This window comes from Cetorhinus maximus, chromosome 6 (genome assembly GCF_964194155.1).
Source record: "Cetorhinus maximus chromosome 6, sCetMax3.hap1.1, whole genome shotgun sequence".
In the NCBI taxonomy this organism is placed as follows: domain Eukaryota; kingdom Metazoa; phylum Chordata; class Chondrichthyes; order Lamniformes; family Cetorhinidae; genus Cetorhinus; species Cetorhinus maximus.
This window is the reverse complement of record NC_135884.1, coordinates 73050073-73066134: the sequence shown is the minus strand read 5'-3', so window position 1 is coordinate 73066134 and position 16062 is coordinate 73050073. Positions and strand designations below refer to the sequence as shown.

The window sequence follows — 16062 nt, the reverse complement described above, 5'->3', positions numbered from 1 at the left end:
GAAGGGTAGGACAAACAAATCCAGAGTTCCCTGGATGACAAAGGAGATAGAAATGAAGCTAAAGAAGAAAAAGTGTGCTTACGACAGGTGTCAGTTAGCAAATACAATTGAGTATTCCATCACACTCCTGACTTGTCCTTTGCAGGTGGGTGATCAGGCTTTGGGAGGTCAGGAGGTGAGTTACAGGATTCCTAGCCTCTGACCTGCTCTTATAGCCATAGTATTTATATGGCTAGTCCAGTTCAGTTTCTGGTCAATGATAACCCCCAGGATGTTGATAGTGGGGAATTCAGTGATGGTAATGCCATTGGATGTCATGGGGAGATGGTTAGATTCTCTCTTTTTGGAGATGGTCATTGCCTGACACTTGTGTGGCGTGGATGTTACCTGCCACTTCCCAGTCCAAGACTGGATATTGTCCAGGTCTTGCTGTATATGGACATGGACTGCTTCTGTATCTGAGGAGCTGTGAATGGTGTTGAACATTGTGCAATCATCAGCCAACATCCCCACTTCTGACCTTATGATGGAAAGAAGGTCATTGATGAAGCAGCTGAAACTGGTTTGGCCGAGGACAGTACCCGAGGAACTCCTGCAGTGATGTCCCGGGACTGAGACGCTTGAGCTCTAACAGCTACAGCCATCTTCCTTTAGGCTAGGTATAACTCCAGAGATATGTTATCAGCCTGGGGCTTAGTATGGGCTTGGCCTCCCTCTCTCCTCCGACTGCCTGTAGCCGCATCTGCTTGTGACCCTGTATTTGCATACACACTGACGTGAGAGCATCTGTGCTGGTGGAAGGTGCAGTGGAATGATGTGACAGTGTTCCTTCTGAGGATCCCTCCTCCTCTTCTGAGGTGGACAGATGCCCCTGGCCTCTGCAGCTGAGTGTCCTTTGGGAACACCAAGGCCTGCATGAAGGAACAGAAACTTTTGGAGTTTAAGGGCTTTACATCTTCTTATCCCTAACATGCCTAATGTGGAGCTCTACCTGGTGGACACATGAGCACTATGCCTAATGTATCATCCAGATACACCCTTGTGCTCCTGCACTCACTCTTGGATTAACACTCCTATTTTGTCATCAGCAGTCGTGCGTTCGCCCTGCAACCCAACCAGTTTGAGGCCCTCCACCACTGCCGGGGTCAGAGCACCAATGTGCGGGATGTCTCCACCAGTCTTGCCCTATTCCTTGTTCTTGTGTGCCTGTTTCTCCTGCAGGAAGAAGGAGGGACACTGTTAGTTTTCCCACAAAGACTGCCACAACACTTAGGCAACCTTTGGCCTGTGATGGGGACTCAGAAATGCCTTGTCCATACATTCGCTCTCCAGGGACGGGAGGGGGTTGGTCATCAAAGGTAGACAGCTGCTTCTCACCAAAACGCAGCCACCTATCTGAAAGGATTGGCTGCTGCCAGACCTCCTTGCCACCACCTGGGTCCTTACTCCCTCCCCTTCTAATACACATTGGGACCTTGCCACATGCAAGGCCCCAAAGAGGAGACTCTGACTCCTAGAAATCACTTCATAACATCCTCCATTATGCCACCGTATACAGATTTTAAACCGATATATTACACACAAAATATTAACTAAATCACTCTTTTGTTGATGTAAGGGGTATGGGAGGAGACTTGAAAGCAAGATTCCAGTTCTTTTCAAAGAATCCTGTTGAAAGTATTCCTATTTCCCCTTTCAACAGAACCTTCTGATGGTTTGATTCACCTCCCTTAATGGTTGTAATTAAATAGAGAAATGATTCCTATTGAACTGTAATTTATTATAATTTGTGATCGAGGTTTTAGATATGTTTTCCAAAACAAGCTACTGAAACCACAATGGATATTAAAGTCTTTTTTGACATAAATAAAAATATCCAAGTCTATTGTCATCGTAGCTGATTTGTGAAGGTAGATAACTGAGGAATCAAATGCCAAAATTCTTCATAATCCATGTCAGACTGTTGAGTACTTCATATTCTGTAAAATCGTTGATGTGTGAAAGACATATGACATATGTGGCACAGTCAGCCCTGGTTGAGTTTTAAACTGCTACCAGAACAAAATACAAACATTGTTGAAGGTTAGCTGTCATGTGAGATTGGCCTGTAACATGCTCATGTACAACTAAAAGTAGCCAATGAACATAACCAACCTTGTTTATACTCACTCAAAGGAAGTATCCATGTTTGCTGTAACTGGCTAAAATGGTGGGTGAACTCGGCGGTCTCATACTGTCTGCTGGAGGACTAAACGTTAGACGTTGTGTGCTGCCTATTCCTGTTGCTTTTAATAAGTGCTACCTTTACACTTGAGGAACTGGGGTAGATTTTCAACTTTCCAGCCGGGTGAAATTGATGTTGCAGCCTGGCCATTTGTTATGGAAACTGTGGAATTTTAATTTCCACTGATTTCTATAACAAGTGGACCATCAGAATACCTGTGGAAATGTACCTGCTTCTAGATGTTACCAATTTCACAAAAGTGTTAACAAATAGTTCCAACAGGAAACCAGTGTGATTTTGGATTATGCGTGGGTCACTGCTGTGTGCACGTGCATTGGGCTCCTTATACATACTTATCATTGGTAACGAAATGCAATCATGCAGAAAGTGCTGTCGCTAATAGAAAGAAGATTTATTAAAACACCTGGATTTTTACTGGCCAGATTGATCAGAACGTAAGTGGGCGACCAAAAGAATGGCACCGACAGGCTGCATGCCTGTTATATTGTTATATTAACCGTAAAGAGTAATTGTGAGAATGTACATCTGTGGTGCTACAGATTACTGCTGCACTGCAGTCAGCAGCCACATGCAGAGCTGAAGGAAATACACTTGCATTTTGAGTCTAAGTGTGATTATTTCTAACTTATGGCAACCAGGAGACATAACAGTGCTGGTATGCCACCACTGTTCCCCACACTGGTGATATTCACGAGAGTGGGGGCAAGGTAGGCCAGTGAACTTGTCCACATCAATCATTAGGCCAGTTCTATTGGTTAAGGAGCTCACTAGGAGCTTGTCTTATTCACCATTGTAACTTTCATGGAGGTGGATGGCCTTCAGCATCTGCCTGCTGCAAACCAGCTCAATGGGGGCAATCGATTGGCTGAAAGCTAATGTGAGAAGATGCAGTTTGAAGGGGTCCTATCCCATTATGCAAAAATTCAATTAATTCGAAGAGCTTGTCACCAGCCTACCCTATTCCGTGTTCCAGACTTCCTGCTATACTCCAAAATGTGGAAAGCTTTAACTTTTGTCAGTTTTTGTGCTAAAACCTTAATGTGCAAACGGTAGCCACAGAATAGGCTGCTGAAGTGAGTCACAACAGGGCCCACGTTTCAACTAACCCACCTCTATTTCGGGTCTCCTGGTCAGAGCAAGCCCATCCCCAGCTCAGGTGACAGGTTGCCTCCACGAAAATTACAAGGAGTTTCAGCTCCCCATCAGGGTCGGGTTGGGTGGGGGCAGTGGTGGATGATGGTGAGTCTGCAACCAGGAAATGAATCCGCCTTCCGTTTCTTGCCCTGTGTGGGAAAATCCATCCCCAGATATTAGCATTGCCATAGGATAGGAGGAATTGCAGGTTTAAGAACAGCGTGAAATGAAAATGTTCACTATCTACTTGAGGTACTAAACCAACAACCTTGCCCATACCATTTGCAATGAATTATCCTGCTGGAAGCATTGGAAAGACAACTAATAATTCAATGTGGCTTTACTTTTTTATTTCTTTATCTATTTTTGGACCAAGAATGCACTGCTATGGGCAATTTGAGGCAGTTTTGTTAGTATTTTCTTATTCAGAATGAACCGTGCAATGAATTGGCAACCTTGAGGGAATAGCTAGCATGTGTAAATGTTGCAAGATGTCAGTATTTGTTTTAAAAAAAACCAGAAAATGCTGTAAATACTCAGCAGGTCTGAAAGCATCTGTGGAGTGTTAGGTCAATAAGACATGAAAATAAATCCAAACTGTATATATCAAAACTTTATTGTTTTTTGCTATTTTTAAAAATTGAGTTTCTGCTGAACCAAAAGATGGCTGCTAAAAGTCACATGACCACAGGATTGGCCCTTTGTTCTGGAAACTACCAACAGGAGTTACAAGAACAAAAGAATCAACATCATGGAATCTCACAAACAATTGTAAGTACATTATAATCACAAAACCAGGGGACTTGCAGATCGAAACTTGTTTTTCCTGCAGAATTAACAGACTTACCTCACACCTGGGACTGCCCCAGTCCATTTCAAAAGAGGACCATTGAGGAGAAAATGGATACCATTTGCATCTTGATAAGCTTACCCCTCCAGCAGAATCAGGGGGTCTGCCTAGACAATGGCTTCCTGACACGAGAACCTCAATATGGATGATAACTCTTTCAGAAACTAATGGCTAGGATGTTATCAGTCCTGCAACCAAAAGCCAGTTCCAGATAATAGATAAACATCCCTTTGACATCATTGTGGAGAAAGGAGGTTACATGACTCGAGTGACCATTATGAAATCTCTCTTCCTTTGAGAATGGAGAAATCTTGAGACTGCTGTTTTAACACCAACTGAAAAGGACGGCAGCAGCCCACCTGAGCAAGCAGCCAGTTACCACCTCTCAACTCCTTGAAGCCTGTTTGATTTTCAAAAGTCACTGATCATCGCCTGCCAAGTGGTCTAAGCACAGAAACTCCATCATGCCATATCATCATTCATTTCAAGGACTCTTGTGTTGTTGTCTCCACCAGAAACTCATTTGGACTGAACTCTGCCACGAAGGAAACACCCTCTGGACTTTAACTTCTCGGACTTTGGAAATCACATGAATTAATATTAATTTCAGCGGTTCTTTTATTGTTGTTGCCCATAGTTGTAAATCTTCCTCTTTTCTATTTCTCTTACTGAATGTATGTAGATAGATAGAGTGTGATTGTGTGTGTGTGTGTGTGTGTGTGTTAGGTTGCGAAGACTCGCCCAATCCCCCCACCCCCCCAACCAGGGTTCGAATATGCAGAAACTAACCATCTGTGTTAATCATAACGTGAGTTTGCTACAAGTGATTATTAAATAGGATCACACAAACTGAGGGATTGGGGAAACACACCACACCCTACTTTAAAAATAATTCAGAACACCCACTGCTTACTGACAGACTGCAGGAGTATGAAGGAATTCAGGTTCTCTCCTATCCATAACAGGAGAGAGAAAAACAGAGTAATGTTTCAGGTCGTGACCTTTCATCAAATGTTAACTCTGTTTCTCTATAACTCTTTTGTTATTAAAAGTTGTTTCTCCTGATGCTGCCAGATCTGCTGACTTTATCTTGTATTTTCTGGTGTGGAGAGAGGGAATTGTAAATTTAAGGGTAGTGCAAAATTAAGCCTTAATTGTGTAGCAATGGTACAGTGGTGTAACCTTAATACTTGTATCAGTGGTATTTTATGTGTAATGTTACTGGCATTATATGGAATTTTCCACTCATTAGTATGTCTGTAGATCTAAGTTAACTTGAACTCCTTTTATGATTATAGGAATCCGAAGAGAAGCTACGGTATGTAGCAGGCAGCATCCTGAGTGAGGGCGATGAGAAACCATCTGAAGAGCTGGTCAAACTCTTTGAGAAATTCGGCTTCAAGATAATCTCCTTCCCAGAGGTCACACATGTTGTTATGACAACTTTCCCTTTCACGACCTTTCTCTCACTGCTCATAGCGATGTACAGGGTGTACCCAGTCCTGAATAATTACATCAAGGTAGGAACTATCTCATTGAGTCAATTAGTGGAAGTTTAGCAATTCCTCATTTTCTTGGCATTACCCATAATTGATGTCCTGTAATGTAATGTAACGCCAACACCACAGTTTTAAGCCTTGCAATTGGTTCTCAGTGATACTGAAGCTGAAAGACTTGAAAATTTCCAATATCGATACAATTCATGGCACTGCTAATTTTAAGCCTTCTGACAGCACAGGCACCAGGATCACAGACACTTTGGGATACAACAGTATCCACACTTGTGGCTAGTCCAGTGAAAAGCACTGCAGAACATCTTTGGATAGTATAGTCTGTTATTGTATCTGATTGTAATGCTCAAAGGTGCCACTGAGGCTGATTATATTAATTGGATTAATAGTGTACCAACTGATTTCAGAACCACAAGGAGCTGAAATTATATTTGTTGTGTTTGTGTGTAATTGCTGTTTCTAATTTCTGTACAATATAGCATTGATTAATGTTGGAGTGCCTTGTGATTTCTATTTAAAGATGTCCCATAATTGGAAAAAAATCTGGTAATTTCAATTTTTAGTAATTGCCTTGTAGGGAATGATAGATGGATTGAATAGTTTTCTGTGTGCGTGTGTGTGGGTTAGTATGTAAGCTGAAGTTCAGTGGCTGCATATTCCTTCACTTAAGATCCTTCATTCTATATATGCAGGAAAATTTCTATGACCAATTGCTGTGTGCGATGTGAGGAAGTCATGGTGGGCTTAGCAGAGCATTATCAGATTTCGAGAGAGTAACCTGGGGCAGTTAAGAGCGGCGATGAATGGGTGCTTTGGAGGATGCCAACAGAGGCACAGAGCATGGCTGCAGGCTTATCTAAGAAGGAGTCAAGCCTGGGATTGTAGCAGGAGAGTAGGAAACTTGTGGAATGTTCAAGGATTGGGTAGGGAATTGGGAGGGCAGGATCTCTGAGAGGGGAGAAATGAAAGGACGCATGGTGACAAAAGGGAGGGGTTTAGGAGAGGTAAAGAGAAAAAGGGGGAGGAAAACAACGTGGAAATAGGGGTGATGGGCTCAGGATTGAGGTGGATCCACAAAGGCACATGGGAAAACTCCAGTTACATAGGCAACTGAGTCTTGGCGTGAAAGAGTAGTCTTGACATCCAAAGAAGTCTAGGAATTTGGAAGCCAAATTTGAGCAGCATTCCAGTGATCGCTGAGTAAAACAAAGAGCAGACATGGTAGGGGTGGGCAATGAGCAATTAGCTGAGCAGCTAAACTAGCAGGTAACTTCATGTTGCAGCTAAACCACACCTACAATTAGAGCCAAGGGAATGTAAATGTGCAAGATAGGAGGCTGGGAGAAAAAGGGCAATGGATGACCAAGGATAGAGGAGCAAAGGAGCTGCAATCCTGGGACCCATCTTGAATCAGTCTCTTTTTGTTATGCAGTGATGCTACATCTACTTGCAGCAACTTTTCAGTACAGGTTGATTTTAGGTAAATATCCCTTATTTGAATTGAGGACAAATGTGGTTTCTTGTGAAATTACTTTGAAGTTCTACTTACCTGCTAAATGTCACCATTAGCCTCAGTCTAAGGGATTATATGGGACTTTAACTGAGAATTTATAAGTCATATGATGTAGCTGAACCTGTCCTTGTCAGTAAAAATAGTCAGCTGGTGGCAGGCAACATTTACTTTTTACTTTTTTACTATTTTACTTTTTACTCAGGTCCAACCCCAACATTGTCATCAAACCCGCTGACAAGGGTGGTGCTGTTGTTGTCTGGCACACTGACCTCTACCTCGCGGAGGCTGAGCGTCAACTCGCAGATACTTCCTCTTACCTCTCCCTGGACCATGACCCCGCCACTGAACATCAAGCCATTGTTTCCAGGACTGTGACTGACCTCATCTCCTCTGGAGATCTTCCTCCCACAGCTTCCAACCTGATAGTCGCCCAACCTCGGACGGCCCGCTTCTACCTCCTACCCAAAATCCACAAACAGAACTGTCCCGGCAGACCGATCGTGTCAGCCTGTTCCTGCCCCACGGAACTCATTTCTCGTTATCTTGACTCCCTTCTCTCTCCCCTTGTCCAGTCCCTTCCCACCTACATCCGTGATTCCTCTGACACCTTACGTCACATCAACAATTTCCAGTTCCCTGGCCCCAACCACTTCCTGTTCACCATGGACGTCCAATCCCTCTACACCTCCATCCCCCACCAGGATGGTCTGAGGGCCCTTAGCTTCTTTCTTGAACAGAGTCCCGAACAATCCCCATCCACCACTACTCTCCTCCGTCTGGCTGAACTTGTTCTCACACTGAACAATTTCTCCTTTAACTCCTCCCACTTCCTCCAAATAAAAGGTGTGGCTACGGGTACCTGCATGGGCCCCAGCTATGCCTGTCCCTTTATGGGGTATGTGGAACATTCCTTGTTCCAGTCCTACTCCGGCCCCCTCCCACAACTCTTTCTCCGGTACATCGATGGTTACTTCGGTGCTGCTTCAGGCTCTCGTCGGGACCTGGAAAAATTTATTAATTTTGCTTCCAATTTCCACCCCTCCATCATTTTTGCATGGTCCATCTCTGACACTTCCCTTCCCTTCCTTGACCTCTCTGTCTCAATTTCTGATGATAGGCTGTCCACCAATATCCATTACAAGCCTACCGACTCCCACAGCTACCTCGACTACAGCTCCCCACACCCCGCTTCCTGTAAGGACTCCATCCCATTCTCTCAGTTCCTTCGCCTCTGTCGCATCTGTTCTGATGATACTACCTTCAAAAACAGTTCCTCTGACATGTCCTCCTTCTTCCTTAACCGAGGTTTTCCACTCACGGTCGTTGACAGGGCCCTCAACCATGTCCGGCCCATCTCCCGCTTATCCGCCCTCACGCCTTCTCCTCCCTCCCAGAAACATGATAGGGTCCCCCTTGTCCTCACTTATCACCCCACCAGCCTCCGCATTCAAAGGATCATCCTCCGCCATTTCCGCCAACTCCAGCATGATGCCACCACCAAACACATCTTCCCTTCACCCCCCCTGGCGGCATTCTGTAGGGATCGTTCCCTCCGGGACACCCTGGTCCACTCCTCCATCACCCCCTACTCCTCAACCCCCACCTATGGCACCTCCCCATGCCCACGCAGAAGATGCAACACCTGCCCCTTCACTTCCTCTCTCCTCATCGTCCAAGGGCCCAAACACTCCTTTCAAGTGAAGCAGCATTTCACTTGCATTTCCCCTAACTTAGTCTACTGCATTCGTTGCTCCCAATGCGGTCTCCTCTACATTGGAGAGACCAAACGCAAACTGGGCGACCGCTTTGCAGAACACCTGCGTTCTGTCCGCAAGAAAGACCCAAACCTCCCTGTCGCTTGCCATTTTAACACTCCACCCTGCTCTCTTGCCCACATGTCTGTCCTTGGCTTGCTACATTGTTCTAGTGAAGCCCAACGCAAACTGGAGGAACAGCACCTCATCCTCCGACTAGGCATTTTACAGCCTTCCGGGCTGAATATTGAATTCAACAACTTTAGATCTTAAACTCCCTCCCCCGTCCCCACCCCCATTTCCGTTTCTTCCCCCTCCCTTTTGTTTTTTCCAATAATTTATATAGATTTTTCTTTTCCCACCTATTTCCATTATTTTTAAATCTATAACTATAATACCCTGTCAGTCTTTCCACCCCACCCCCACTAGAGCTGTACTTTGAGTGTCCTGCCATCCATTCTTAATTAGCACATTCTCTTAGATAATATCACCACCTTTAATACCTCCCTGTTCCTTTGTCTGTAACATCTTTTGATCATCTGTATCACTGCTTGCTTGTCCCTACAACCACCCCCCCCGCCAACTTCTCCCCCCCACCCCGACCTTAAACCAGCTTATATTTCACCCCTCTCCTAACTTCACTCAGTTCTGCTGAAGGGTCATGAGGACTCGAAACGTCGACTCTTTTCTTCTCCGCCGATGCTGCCAGACCTGCTGAGTTTTTCCAGGTAATTTTGTTTTTGTTTTACTTTTCTGTACTGGTCCTGCTATGGGCTTGGTTAGCGAAGACCTCTTGAGGTGGTCTCCAAGCCTCCAGATGCAATATTGCCACTTACTTACCTTATGGTTGTGAAGAATGTCACTGAGACATAATGTAGTATGTTCTGGGACAAAAAAGAGAGGAATATATGCTAAGATACCTAGGTGGTGGTGGGGGTGGGGTGGGTGGAGAAAACATTTCCTCTTTTCCCACTAGAAACAAACCTTACACTGCACAAAGTGTCTTCATTTAAATCCAGTGGCAATGGGAGCGATTGAAATATTTAGTGGGGAATAAAACTCATGGTTTATTGTGACAGATGGCCAGGAAAGCCAGTTTCTGATCTCTGAAATGGGAACTGTGCTGCAAGTTTGTCTAATTAACAGTTTTAGCTGGAGAGCATGCAGTTAGATTGTCTGTTGTACCGTACATAACGCCTGTAGTCTGCCCTATTGGCTTTCATTACTGTGACCCACTAACAGAAATGTGTTTAATTATCAGGATTTGTGGTAGCTATGTGATCAAGCTCCAAAAATCACATTCTAGCACTGCCTGCTCTTACAAGAAGCTTGCAGAATTTTGCTTAGCTTCTAAGTATGAAGCTTGCAGTTGGGGGTCTTTGGCTTTTGTGAGGATCCCGTGGAATTGTGAGCGTGAAATGAGGCAGTGTCGCCATGAAAGAGTGTTTGCAAATCTTTTTTACACTTGCCTGCCAAACACCTGATGCACTAATATAATTCATGCCAAAACCTGTCATTGTGTTACAAAGATACTGTACGTGTGTGGAAAAGCTATGCATGGCTCTTCTCCCATCCTGTTTTCCTTTTCCTATTTAATTTGATATTGTGCTCCAGATCAAAAATCATATTCCTCCATGTTGGTTACAGCTTAGCTCAGTTTCTTTTCAAATGGGCTGAAATGGAGGATTATCAGCTCATTGTCAACTTCTTGTTCAAGGACTGTGTATTTAGAAATACTGTTTAGATTTGTTGTCTAATCTAGAAAATCATCTTGTGATCTCTGAGATAATAGAGCACAGAAGGAGGTCATCCGGCCCATTCTGCCTGTGCTGGCTCTTGAAAGAGTATTCAATTAGTCCAACTTCCCTGTTCTTTCCCTATAGCCCTGCAAATTTCTACTTTTGAAGTATATTTCCAGTTGTTGAAAGTTATTATTGAACCTGTTTCCAATACCCTTCAGGCAGTGAATTGCAAATCATCATAACTAGTTGAATTTTTAAAAAAACGCTCATCTCCTCTCTGGATGTTTTTGCCATTATCTTCAATCTGTGTCCTCTGATTACCTACCCTTCTGCTGGTGGAAACAGTGTAGATAGGGAGAAACTATCAAAATCCTCTGCAATTTTGAATCTCCCTTTAACCTTCTCTGCTCTAAGGAGAACAATCCCAACTTCTCTAGTCTTCAGTTAACTACCATAGATCATGCTGTATAAGTTGACCTTTGAAACCTCCAAAATTCCTTCTAAAACCGGTGTTTGACTTATACACGGAGTATAAAATGCAAATTGCTGGAGTGGGAGGTCATCAATTTGAAATGTTATTTAAAAAAATCCACCAGTAATTCATATTAAATTAATGTGGCATGTTTATTGAATTAATTAAGTGTACAAAGTTATCTTTAACCACAATTAAAGTGTTTAAAACAGTCAAATTCATTGTCTTAGGTACCTGATGCAGAATTCATCGAATTCATTCTGAGTCGCTTTGACTATGGCATCATCATAAGGATCTCACTCTGGATCAGATTTGGTGCTTTCCCTTTCAGAATCATTCCCTTTGCAAAAAAAAATCTTCTCCATCCATTGAATAGGATATTTGGCTCTTTTTGAACAATTTGATGATACTTTGTGTGTTAATAGCATCCCATGATTTGATAATGAAACCACACAAAACATCAAGTGGGACATCCCTGCACTCTTTGAGAAGGCTTTTTTCTCCATCAACCATCCACCTATTCCATTTGGTGCAAACGTGATCCTTGAATTGCTTGTTGAGGCACACATCCAAAGGTTGAAATACGGAGGTTAGTCCCCCAGATATAACTGCAATGTGGGTGTTATTTCTTTGCAGGCACCTCTTGATCTTATCAGTTATATAGCATCTGAACATGCCCCACACTAATAAACTTATGTGGGGCACCTATTCCACACATTATCGATCCACAACTTCACTCCATCCAACTGTTGTCATGGACACGCACAAGAGCTGTTGCAGGAACTTGATGTTCAGCCTGGTTTTAAGTTTGAAAATTACCGTAGGCTTTAATTTTGGTCCGTCAGCCATGTAGGCTAGTACCACCGTGAACCCTGTCTTCTCATGTCCTGTTGTTTTCACTAGAACTGTTCCTGAACCTTTCCACTGCATAGTTTGGCTTCTGGGCATATCGAAATTCATGGGCACTTCATCAGTGTTGCTGCTGTAACTTATGGGCACTCATTTTTGCCGCTGTCAGATGATAACTGCTGGAGGAGACTGGTAATTTTGGCACTGAGGTCTCTTGGTAGTCTCTGAACAATCTTCATCTTCTGTCACAACATTTGACTGTTATGTTCCATAAAGCAGCTACACCAACCAGCTGTTCGTCTGAAATCTTTGCTGGACTCAGGGTTTAATTTAGGCCACTTAAATGCATATGTACATGTTACATTTCTGGTGACGATGCAACCATTCTGACGATTTTTGAGGATCCATTCCTATACATACTTCTCAAGATCAGGCCAATGGCTGGTCCCTGTTCTGATGGCGCATTTGGTCTTGGACATCGTCTTCAGGGCAGATTCCTCCTCCTTCCATTCTTGCATCAGTTCTTCAGTAACACCGACTTGCCTTGCTGCAGCACAGTTATTTGACAAGTTAGCAAATGTTACAGCTCTTAGCTTGAAAGTAGCTTCACACTTAATTCTTCTTGCTAGAGGATCCATTTCTGTTTGTCACTCGCCATGTCATGTGCGGTCTACTCTGTGTAAGTGTATCTTAAGTTCCCACACATCTTCTTCATAACACAGTTTGTACTGCGTGTTTGATTCTATGCGCCATCTCACATTATAAGGTAAGCAAAACATGCATTTCTGATGTGAAAAATTGAGGCCGACTACTAATGTGGCTATTGCACTTTGTAGGTGAAAAGAGGCATTGACTTATAGACAGAGCATGTGCAAAAACATGATTTTTGGCACCAAAATAATGGGCCATTTTATATGTTGGGTCAACTTATATACAGTGACATACAGTAAAATCCCTCATTCCTGGTATCAATCTGGTAATCTCATCTGCTCCATCTCCATGTTGGGATGAACAACCCAAATAAAATTGAGTGATAGTGGAGATTGATTGCAAGTAACTCTGCTGGAAATTTGCTGGAATAATATTGCATCCTAAAGATGCTACTTCTGTCTTCTCCATCGAGATGCATCATGGACCAAAATTTGTAGGGCTTATGTGAGGGTGTCCACAATTGTAGCCAAGGCCACTATGTTGGAATTGAAGTCCAAATCTGTACAAAGGTGCATTTCAGCTGTGAAGTCTGCAGGTAATTCTCTATCCTATATATGGAGATCCAGTACAAGAAAAAGATTAGTGCAGATAAATGTCCGAAACGGGAGAATTTATAATAAAGAACAAGGAAATGGCAGAGCAATTAAATCAATTTTTTGAGGATGTAACTAGCAGCATAAATAAGGGAGAACCAGTGGATGTGGTGTATTTGGATTTTCAGAAAGCTTTTGTAAGAGGTTACCACGTAAGAGGTTAGTGTGCAAAATCAAAGCACATGGGATTGGGGTAATATATTGGCATGGATTGAGAATTGGATAGCAGGCAATAAACAGAGAGTAGGAATAAATGGGTCTTTTTTGGAGTGACTAGTGGGCTACTGCAGGGATCAGTGCTTGGGCCCCAGCTGTTCACACATATATTAATGATTTGGTTAAGGGAACCAAATGTAATATTTCAAAGTTTGCTGACGACACGAAACTTGGTGGGAATATGAGTGGGGAGGAGGATGTTAAGAGGCTTCAAGGTGATTTAGACAAATTGAGTGAGTGGGCAACTATGTGGCAGATGCAGTATAATGTGGATAAGTGTGAAGCTATCCACTTCAGTAGGAAAAACACAATGGCAGAGTATTATTTAATTGGTGATAGATTGGGAAATGCTGATCTACAAAGGGACCTGGGTGTCCTTGTACACCAATCACTGAAAGCAAGCAAGCAGGTGCAGCAAGCAGTTAAGAAGACAAATGGTATGTTGGCCTTCATTGCGAGAGGACTTGAGTACAGGATGCTTTACTGCAGCTGTACAGGGCCTTGGTGAGACCACACATGGAGTATTGTAAGAAAGGGTATACTTGCCATAGAGGGAGTGCAGTGAAGGTTCACCAGACTGATTCCTGGGATGGCAGGATTGTCGTATAAGGAGAGATTGGGCCGACTAGGCCTGTATTCATGGAGTTTAGAAGAATGAGAGGGCATCTCATTGAAACGTATAACATTCTGATAGACTGGATGCAGGGATGATGTTTCCTCTGGCTTGTGGGGTCTAGAACAGGGGGTCACAGTCTCGGGATACGAGGTAGACCATTTAGTACTGAGATGAGGAGAAACTTCTTCACTCAGAGGGTGGTGAACCTGTGGAATTCTCTACCACAGAAGGCTGTGGAGGCCAAGTCACTGAGTATATTTAAGAAAGAAATAGATTTCTGGACTCTAAAGCTGTTCAGAGTTATGGAGAGAGTGGGAATATGGCATTAAGATAGAGAATCAGTCATGATCATATTGAATGGCGGAGCAGGCTCGAAGGGCCGACTGACCTACTCCTCCTATTTCCATGTTCCTAAGTCACAATCTCAAAGATTGGCTCCACCATGCGTTATTAATATCCATGTTTAAATAGGCTCAGAAATCTGAGTTAGCACCAGATCGGCAAATTGATGCATTTAATTCTAGCTCACTTCGCACACGACTAAATGATTATGCTCTGAAAATACTCTTGAATCAGATTTTGCCCTGACACATCAACCAACCCTGTCCTTGTTGGTTGATCGTTACTAACTCACCTGGGTGTGGACACCTCATGTGCAACCGGAGTCTGTCCTTGCCAGAGCACTAGCTACCAAACTGTCACCAACATGGAAGAAGCCATGGGTAAACACAGAATAAGATGGCAAGACAACATGGATGGATGGATGGATCTTACTATCAATGAGGCATAAGTGAGAGCTTTCCTGAAGTGGAAAGATTGGAAGTAGCTCATAGCAGCATTGCTTTCTATTGGCTAAGTTCGTAGAAAATGACTTGAAACAGTTAACTTTGTGCATCCTAATGGTTTCTGTTCCTGTTTCTCTAGGTGCCTCTTGTCCCATGAGGGACTGCAAGTTAATTAACACTGAACGTGGTTGCACTTTGAGTGCTGCTGCCTTTCTATTTTTAAATAATGAAGATGCATACAGAGGGAAAACTGAATATGCAAATTCATAGTAGATTCACTTTAAATACACTCTTGCTTTACAGGGATTTTTCGTGTTCCCTTTGCTGATCTCCCTAACTCCACATTCTGCTGAGTACAGGTTGCCCAGAAAACCTTAGCCTTGCCTTTTAACACTAAACTCCACAACTGCATTAAATCCATTGTGTGGCTTCCTAAACCCAATGGTGACTGTGGTAGCTACAAAGGAGTCCTCCTGCCATCTGCCACAGGGAAGATCATTGCAAGGATCCTCCTCAATCGACTCCTCCCAGTGGCTGAGGATCTCCTCCCAGAGCCACAGTTTTAGATTTTACCCATCGAGAGGCATCACAGACATGATCTTCACTGTACGGCAAATGCAAGGAACAGCACCAACCACTGTACATTGCCTTTTTTGACCTCACAAAGCCTTTGACTCTGATAATGGTGAAGGCCTATGGCGTATCGTCCTCAAATTTAGTTGCCCTCAGAAATTTGTCACCATCTTTCGCCTACTCTACGATGACGTGCAGACCATGATCCTTACTAATGAAACCATCACAGACCCTATCTCAGTGAAGACTGAGGTCAGACAAGGCTGTGTCATTGCACTAACTCTCTTCTCCATTTTCTTCATTGTAATACTGCACCTCACCTCCAGCAAATCACCCACAGCCATGGAGATAATCTACAGAACAGTAAGGACAAAGGCAGCAGATGCTTGGGAACACGATCACCTGCAAGTTCCCCTTAAGCCACACACTATCCTGACCTAGAGCTATTATCGTCGTTCCTTCACTGCCACTGGGTCAAAATCCTGGAACTCCTTTCCT

At 43.5% G+C, this 16062-nt stretch overlaps 1 protein-coding gene across 1 annotated transcript in view; it reads left to right on the top strand.

The window, feature by feature from the left end:
• The window catches only part of LOC144681825 (testis-expressed protein 264-like), a 367242-nt gene that overhangs the window by 61278 nt on the left and 289902 nt on the right, over positions 1-16062 (top strand). The window contains exon 2 of the mRNA XM_078543848.1: positions 5528-5749. Coding sequence (XP_078399974.1) covers positions 5528-5749 — 222 coding nt within the window. The remainder of the gene's footprint in view (positions 1-5527; positions 5750-16062) is intronic.